This window comes from Oncorhynchus kisutch, linkage group LG10, assembly GCF_002021735.2.
Source record: "Oncorhynchus kisutch isolate 150728-3 linkage group LG10, Okis_V2, whole genome shotgun sequence".
NCBI classification, from domain to species: domain Eukaryota; kingdom Metazoa; phylum Chordata; class Actinopteri; order Salmoniformes; family Salmonidae; genus Oncorhynchus; species Oncorhynchus kisutch.
The window spans coordinates 7,474,435-7,483,670 of record NC_034183.2 but is presented as its reverse complement, the minus strand read 5'-3'; the positions used below and the strand labels follow the sequence as shown (position 1 = coordinate 7,483,670).

The 9,236-nt window shown below is 40.4% G+C and overlaps 1 protein-coding gene across 2 annotated transcripts in view; it reads left to right on the top strand.

Moving 5' to 3' along the window:
• LOC109897681 (disintegrin and metalloproteinase domain-containing protein 10) overlaps positions 1-9,236 on the top strand; it is a 35,566-nt gene that overhangs the window by 1,092 nt on the left and 25,238 nt on the right. For both annotated transcript variants that reach the window (XR_004211147.1, XM_031832983.1), the window contains exons 2-3: positions 1,487-1,640; positions 7,779-7,897. Coding sequence is in view for 1 of the 2 variants with exons in the window: in XM_031832983.1 (XP_031688843.1) it covers positions 1,487-1,640; positions 7,779-7,897 (273 nt within the window). In the remaining variant the exon portion in view is untranslated. The remainder of the gene's footprint in view (positions 1-1,486; positions 1,641-7,778; positions 7,898-9,236) is intronic.

Genomic DNA, 9,236 nt, shown 5'->3' with positions numbered 1-9,236 from the left:
TTCTGATCGCGTAATCGATCGAGGCAACGCACTGTATGTTTTCAATGCGATGTTCTTGTTGACATGATGCTAATCACACACAGAATTGATTCTACAGCTTTGAATGTGTTTCATGATTCACTTAATAGTATATGGTCCAACTGCTGTGGAAAAAAATGAGCAGAAGATCAGATGTCAAATTAATGAGAACTAATACGGCTGGTATCTAACAAACAGCATCCAGATTGGTGGTAGTTGGACAAATACAATCTGAAACGACTCAATAGGAAATAGCCTAAGTCTTTTAAAGCTATTACAATGAAACATTTTAATGGTCAGAGTTTAATATTTAACATGCAAATGTAGGAAGCAGAAAATAGAAGAGTATGCCCAGGCTTGTAGCTATATAGCAGTGGAGGCTCGGGAGGCTCGGACAGCTATTAATAACGTCGGGAGCGGAGTAACTGGAATGGCATCAAACACATGGAAACGATTTGTTTGATGTATTTGATACCATTACGCTCAAGTCATTACCACGAGCCCGTCCTCCCCAGTTTAGGTGTCATCGACCTCTTATCCTATGTAGTTTTTGGCCTACCTACCTTAATGACATCATGAGCTCTAAAATTTAAAGCCTACGACAGTAGCTGGGAGCGGGCACAGAAATAAACACCTGCTCCTGTTAGTGATGGCAGACCTGGGTTCAAACACTATTCAAATACTTTTCAGCCTTTGCTCTAGCCTGCCTGAGATGCTAGATGGGTGGGGTTTGCACTTTTGGCACTATTCTATTGGTCCATTAAGCCAGGCAATCTCAATCGAGCACAGATAAAGTATTTGGAATAATTTTAAATAGTGTTTGAGCCCAGGTCTGAGTGATACTAATTCAGTTATAATCCATGCTAAAGCCTTTTATGATGACATCCAGTTGATTTATTTATAGGGTTCAGACTGAGATTGCAATAATCGCCTGGCCTTTTACGGACGTAAGACATAGAAATAGGCCCAGATTCTATTCCCGTAATAGATTCTAATTCCGTAATAGATTCACTTTATTTGTTATCATTTAAGGACAGGCACCACACCCAAAATAGATTGTTTTTGTCAGTTACAGGTGTACTCAGCAGCACCACCTTGTTAATAAATCATTGGGAGAACCGTGGATGTAGACTAGGCTGTACGCTCAGGAATCAGGAATCCTATGTAATTCCAAACAGAATGTGCCTTTTGTTCTGAATGAGTAGAGTATTGTGTTTCCAGCCTTGGCTAGAATAATGTAGGATCATGGATGTTATGAGGGCTAGTGTGCTGTCACGTTTTCAGGCTTTTTCAAGTTAGATGCTACTATCTTTATATGGCTTGTTGATTATAGCTAGGCCTCGAAGAAGATAACGTATTATAGAATTGTAGTTTAATATTCAGCTTACAGCCTGTGGTTTGAAGAGGTGTCCTGTGTGGTGGTGTTGTTCTAGTGGGTCTTAGTTCCTCTGTGTTATCATCTCTCCAGGTTATCATTATGGGAACCCCCTGAACAAGTATGTGCGTCACTACGAGGGTCTGTCCTATAACACCTATGAGTTACAGGACAAGCACCTGAGAGCCAAGAGGGCCCTCCACCACCAAGACACATTTCTCCATCTAGACTTCCACGCACACGGAAGGTTAGTGTCCCAGACTTTTTCACTGTGCTTGTATGTCTGTGTGTCTGTTTTTGTGATGTAGTTTATTTTGTTAAGTCTAAATGAAGTATCAGGAGTGAACCTCATCTTCAAGATGAGTCTTGTTCCTAAATAACTGAACTGTGATCTTCCTCAAAAACATAGGCATTATTGTTGTTTAAAAAAAATTGTTGTTTAGCCTTGTTTTCCATCTTTAATTATTTTCATAGAACATAGCCTAAATTATGAATATCCTGTACCTTCTAAACAAGCCTTGCCTGGCTTTGTGGGAGAGCGAAGTGCTCTGTTCTCTCCCAGCGCTGTGCCCAGCCGAGACCATCTGGCGGTTAGTCTGACCTGGGTTCAAATACTATTTAAAATAATTTCAAATACTTTATCTGTGCTTGATTTGAGCTTGCCTGGCTTAATTGCTCATTAGAGTTGGCCCCAAATGGCAAACCCGGCTTATCTAGCACTCCTAGGAGGCCAGAGCAAACACTCAAAGTATTTAAAAAAAACTTCAAATACTATTTGAACTCAGATCTGTTGCTAGCTTGGCAGGGAGGAGGACTAGGCCTCTCATTCTGCCAGTGGCAAAGCCTGGTGCTCCCATTGCTCCTAGCCTCAGATGCTACTGCTTAACAGAGATGAAAGCTGTGGAAACAAATAAATACAAAAGAAGGAGAGGAGGATGTCTGCAGCTGTTCTGAAAAGCAGGAAGTCTCTAAAGCTCTGAGTCCTGGCTTGGAATTAATTTAGCCTGATACCAGGGCCCAGTTTCACATAACCATCTTAAGGCTTAGTTCATCGTTAGAACCTTCGTAGGAGCGATGTTAAATCACAGAGCGGTGTCCCAAAACCATTGTTATTAAGGTTGAAAACGCTGGTAATCTAACGCCTGCCTCGGACCACCCGTAGAACAGCTAAGTGTGTCGTTAGATGCTCTTTTTTTTGTTGCCCTCCAACGTCACTATATACACAGAATCACATGGTTTAGCCATCTCCCTGTGACCGCAGATAACTTCAGAACAGAGTTGACTACAAATACAAAGTTGCCAATGTCTTTGATACAAACAGGTGATATATAGAAAGGGGCTTCAAATGAAATCCCCAAATTAGAGGTCGACCGATTATGATTTTTCAACGCCGATACCGATTATTGGAGGACCAAAAAGGCCGATACCGATTTAATCGGGCTATTTAAAAATAATAATAATAAATAATAAAAAAAACGTTTGTAATAATGACAATTACAATAATACTGAATTAACACTTACTTTAACTTAATATATAACATCAATAAAATCAATTTAGCCTCAAATAAATGATGAAACATGTTCAATTTGGTTTAAATAATGCAAAAACAAAGTGTTGGAGAAGAAAGTAAAAGTGCAATATGTGCCATGTAAAAAAAGCTAACGTTTAAGTTCCTTGCTCAGAACATGAGAACATATGAAAGTTGGTGGTTCCTTTTAACATGAGACTTCAATATTCCAAGGTAAGAGGTTTTAGGTTGTAGTATAGTATTTGTAGGACTATTTCTCTCTATACCATTTGTATTTCATATACCTTTGACTATTGGATGTTCTTATAGGCACTATAGTATTGCCAGTGTAACAGTATAGCTTCCGTCCCCCTCCTCGCCCCTACCTGGGCTCGAACCAGGAACACATCGACAATAGCCACACTCGAAGCATCGTGACCCATCGCTCCACAAAAGCTGTGACCCTTGCAGCCCAAGGGGAATAACTACTCCAAATCTAAAAGCGAGTGAAGTTTGAAACAGTATTAGCGCACACCCAGCTAACTAGCTAGCCATTTCACATTGGTTACACCAGCCATTAGGCTGATAAGCTTGAAGTCATAAACAGCGCTGTGCTTGCGAAGAGCTGCTGGCAAAACACATGAAAGTGCTGTTTGAATGAATGATTACAGGCCTGCTGCTGCTCAGTCAGACTGCTCTATCAAATCAGACTTAATTATAACATAATAACACACAGAAATACGAGCCTATGGTCATTAATATAATCGAATCCGGAAACTATCATTTCGAAAACAAAACGTTTATTATTTCAGTGAAATACGGAACCGTTCTGTATTTTATCTAACGGGTGGCATCCCTAAGTCTATATATTCTTGTTACATTGCACAACCTTCAATGTATGTCATAATTATGTAAAATTTTGGCAAATTAGTTCACAATGAGCCAGGCAGCCCAAACTGTTGCATATACCCTGACTCTGCGTGCAATGAACACAAGAGAAATGACACAATTTCACCTGGTTATTATTGCCTGTTAAACTGGATTAGTAGTTATAACTTGTGATTATGATTGATTGTTTTTTATAAGATAAGTTTAATGCCAGCTAGCAATTTACCTTGGCTTCTACTGTATTCGCGCAACAGGCAGGCTACTCGTGGAGTGCAATGGTTAGCGCGTTGGACTAGTTAACTGTGCGGTTGAAAGATGGCTGCTACCATCAATCCGGTTAGCGTTTTGGAAAGCATAAACTAAATAAACCCGGGAAATACGTTGATTCACACCAAAAGCCGGGACTCCACAGATCATGAGAAGGTCTTATTTGTCTGGCTGTGATCTACCGTTATTGATCACCAGCCCTGAGAGACAAAATGTAAACACGGTAAGCTTTGGTTTGGTCTGTGTTTGAGCTATAGCTACATGGGAGAGTATTAAATGAATCCTTAGGTTGGTAGGAACAAATCTAGCCTATTATCTGATGTTTGACTTAAGGGCAACATCGAAAGTCCACCGAATGACTATCTTTGCGCATCAAAAATATGATTTTGCCTGCTTGCATCCGTATCCCCTGTATGTCCACCCGACACCATCACAATGTTTGAGAGAGGTTGGCGTTGTAGAAATGTAGTTTTTATAGTGAAAAATAACTTTAAGGCACATTTTAGTGTGCAAAAACAGTGCAATTAACACATTCGGCCACTTTGGAGAGGTTGAAAGGACACTCGAATGTACCCTGGATATCCCATAACACCACCACTATGCTTGAGTGAGGTTGATATGGTAGAAAGTGTGTTTTTAGACTGAGCAAATAGCATTTAGGGATTCCAAATATGTAATAGCACTGGAATGATCGAATTTACAGACTTAGTGCACTTTGGAGACGTTTAGGGACACATGAAAACATCCCCGTGACCACACCTGACACCACTTACTAAAACATCTGCCCATTTCTAGTTGTTAGTTCTATCGATCCCATTTTTTTCTGTTGTTGATATTGTTCACGTTGTGGAAGCCATCTGTGTTTCCAGCTCTTGTCATCAATAATTCACTTATAGCTTGTCAATGAAAGATGGTTATTTTGTGTGTGCTTGATCTTGTGTATTTTGAACTATGTCGCTCATATCTATATTCTGATCATTTCTTCATAATCTTGCAGATGTCTTCTTTCCAGATATCCAAGTTTCTGCATGTCAGAAACATGTAATTACACATGAATAGCAGTTACTTTTGGTTACGTCTAAATTTTGCCATTACATTTAAGAGGTTAAAGTAGGATATTTAAGCCTTGAGACATGGATTGTGTATGTGTGCCATTCAGAGGGTGAATGGGCAAGATCAAATATTTAAGTGCCTTTTTAAACATGGTATGATAGTAGGTGCCAGGCGCACCGGTTTGAGTGTGTCATGAACTGCAACTCTGCTGGGTTTTTCACACTCAACAGTTTCCCGTGTGTATCAAGAATGGTCCACCATCTAAAGGACATTCAGCCAACTTGACACAACTGTGGGAAGCATTGGAGTCAACATGGGCCAGCATCCCTGTGAAATGCTTTCAGCACCTTGTAGAGGCCATGTCCAGACGAATTGGGGCCTTTTTGAGGGTAAAAGGGGGTGTGCAAGTCAATATTAGGAAGGTGTTCTTAATGTTTTGTACACTCATTGTAAGTGTGTGTGTTTTTGTATGTATATATGTATGTATGTATGTGTGTGTATATATATAGTACAGTACCAGTCAAAAGTTTAGACACACCTACTCATTCAAGGGTATTTCTTTATTTGTACTGTAGAATAATAGTGAAGACATCAACTATGAAATAACACACATGGAATCATGTAATAACCCAAAAGTGTTAAACAAATCAAAATAGATTTTAGATTTCCAACCTTCTTGAAGGAGTTCCCACATATGCTGAGCACTTGTTGGCTGCTTTCCCTTCACTCTGCTGTCCAACTCATCCCAAACCATCTCAATTGGGTTGAGGTTGGGTGATTGTAGAGGCCAGGTCATCTAATACAGCAATTCATCACTCTCCTTGGTCAAATAGCCCGTACACATCCTGGAGGTGTGTTGGGTCATTGTCCTGTTGAAAAACAAATGATGAGATGGCGTATTACTGCAGAATGCTGTGGGAGCCATGCTGGTGAAGTGTGTCTTGAATTCTAAATAAATCACTGACCGTGTTATCAGCAAAGCACCATCACACCACCACCTCCATGCTTCACAGTGGGAACCACACATGTGGAGATCATCCATTCACCTACTCTGCGTCTGACAAAAACTTGGCGGTTGGAACCAAAAATCTCAAATTTGGACTCATCAGATCAAAGGACAGATTTCCACCGGTCTAATGTCCATTGCTCGTGTTTCTTGGTCCAAGCAAGTCTCTTCTTCTTATTGGTGTCCTTTTAGTAGTGGTTTCTTTGCAGCAATTCAACCAAGAAGACGTATCTCAAAGACACACCAACATGCTTGGAGGTTGGAGCAGGGGGCGCCACACTGGGCACCCGGTTGGAGCAGGGGGCGCCACACTGGGCACCCGGGTTGGAGCAGGGGGCGCCACACTGGGCACCCGGGTTGGAGCAGGGGGCGCCACACTGGGCACCCGGGTTGGAGCAGGGGGCGCCACACTGGGCACCCGGTTGGAACAGGGGGCGCCACACTGGGCACCCGTGGACGAGTTGTTGATGTCTCTTTCCCTGACGTTGAAAAAACATCCCCACGGCATGATGCTGCCATCACCATGCTTCACCGCAGGGTTTGGTGCCAGGTTTCCTCCAGATGGGACTCTTTGCTATTCAGGCTATATAGACCTCCTTGTAGTTTTATTTTGGGAGAAGCCCCTGATTGGCCAACTCAAAATGTAGTTTCTTTCCCTGTTCTAGTGTTTGAGGAGCCATACGGAAAGTAATGAATTAAGTTCTTCAATTATTGACAATGTTACTTTTTTTTGTGTGTGTTTGTATCCCCCCCAAAACATCATTTTAAAAATGCAGTAAAGCCACACTGTTTTTAAGATGACCTCATTTCTCTGTTGGTGTTGGAAATAATGTTTAGTGCTCTTTCACCGTCTTTCAGGAGAGAAAAAGAAGAAACGCAAAAAAAAAAAAAAGTCGAATAAATGTTTTTATTTTCAGCTGAGCCAATGTCCTTGTCTTTTATCTCTGCGTCTCGCTTTCATTTGCATTTTATTTTCTCCCGAGTCCTGAAAAATAAAGGCCTAGTTCCTTCCATCCAGAGTTTCTTATATTTGTATTTATTATTTAATTTATGTAATCAGGTTGGCCTATGTTATTGAGAACACAAACACTTAATTTTTTAAATTATTTTTTACAATAACAACTTGAGCCATAGTATTGCAATGTTCAGACCATAGAAATATATTCTATAGAACAGACATTCTATTCTCAATATACATTAATACAGGGTCACAGGAGTAAAGGGTTTGAGACAAGAGACCGTTATCATCACGGGTAATTGAAACGTAGCTGAAACGTTGCATCTCGGTGGTGTACTCAGAATGGTAAACAAGACCTTATGAAAGACAGATGTTTCAGAACGTGTCTTTCGAACTTTGCTAGTTTGTTCAGATCCGTCTCTCCACAAGCACGAAACAGCTCATGTCTTAGTGCTACTAGGCCTGTGCCTTTTTCTTTGGCTCCGTTTATGGACATATTGTGGACCCCAGGAAGAGTAGCTGCTTCAACAGCTATAGCATGTAACTAAACATATTTGTGTATATATATCTATACACACACACACACACATCAGGTGGTTGTTTAATCAACAAGTCAATGTGTTTGTATCTGTCCCTAATCAGATAAACCATACAGAAATGTGGCATGAATAGCTTGGTACTTAACCTCTGTTTCTTGTCTGTCAGACATTTTAACCTGAGGATGAAGAGAGATACCAGTCTGTTTGCTGAGGACCTGAAGGTAGACATGGGAGGACAGGAGGTGAACTATGACACCTCTCATATCTACACTGGAGAAATATATGGTGAGGACTGATGTTACTACAGTGCATTCAGAGAGCATTCACACCCCTTGACTTTTTCCACATTTTCTTGTGTTATATTAAGCTGTGTCACTGGTCTACACACAATACGCCTTAACTTCTTTGGGATAGGGGGCAGCATTTTCACTTTTGGATGAATAGCATGCCCAGAGTGAACTGCCTCTTACTCTGTCCCAGATGCTAATATATGCATATTATTATAGTATTGGATAGAAAACACTCTGAAGTTTCTAAAACTGTTTGAATGAGGTCTGTGAGTATAACAGAACTCATATGGCAGGCAAAAACCAGAGAAAAAATCTGAGGTTTTTCGTTTTTGAACTATGGGCTATTTTGCACTTCCTAAGGCTTCCACTATAATTGTCAACCGTCTTTAGAACGTTGTTTCAAGCTTCTCGTGTGAAAGGGGGCCGGATGACTAAGGGGTCTAGATTAGGCCAGCAGCCTCGTTCTCAGTCACGCGCATTTCTTATTTTACCTTTTATTTAACTAGGCAAGGCAGTTAAGAACAAATTCTTATTTTCAATTACGGCCTAGGAACAGGGTTAACTGCCTGTTCAGGGGCAGAACGACAGATTTGTACCTTGTCAGTTCGGGGATTTGAACTTGCAACCTTCCGGTTACTAGTCCAACGCTCTAACCACTAGGGTACCCTGCCGCTCCCAAATGAGATACATGAGGTATCTCTCGTTCTATTGTTTTTCTACAGACATTGGAATTCTCCGGTTGGAGCATTATTAAACATTTATGATAAAAACATCCTAAAGATTGATTCTATACTTAGTTTGACAAGTGTAATATAACTTTTGGAACTTTTCGTGCGACTGGACCTGAACACGCTTTTGGATTTGTTTACCAAACGCCCTAACAAAAGAAGCTATTTGGACATTATCGAACAAACAAGCATTTATTGTGAAACTGCGATTCCTGGGAGTGAATCGACATTTTCATCAACATTTATAATGAGTATTTCTGTGAATTCATGTGGCTCTCTGCAATATCACTGCATGTTTTGGAACTACTGAACATAACACGCAAATGTAAAATAAGATTTTTGGATATAAATATGAACTTTACCGAACAAAAAATACATGTATTGTGTAACATGAAGTCCTATGAGTGTCATCTGATGAAGATCATCAAAGGTTAGTGATTAATTTTATCTCTATTTGTGCTTTTTGTGACTCCTCTCTTTGGCTGGAAAAATGGCTGGGTTTTTCTGTGAGTTGGTGGTGACCTAACAATCGTTTGTGGAGCTTTCGCTGTAAAGCATTTTTGAAATCAGACACTGGCTGGAATAACGAGAATTTTATCTTTAAAA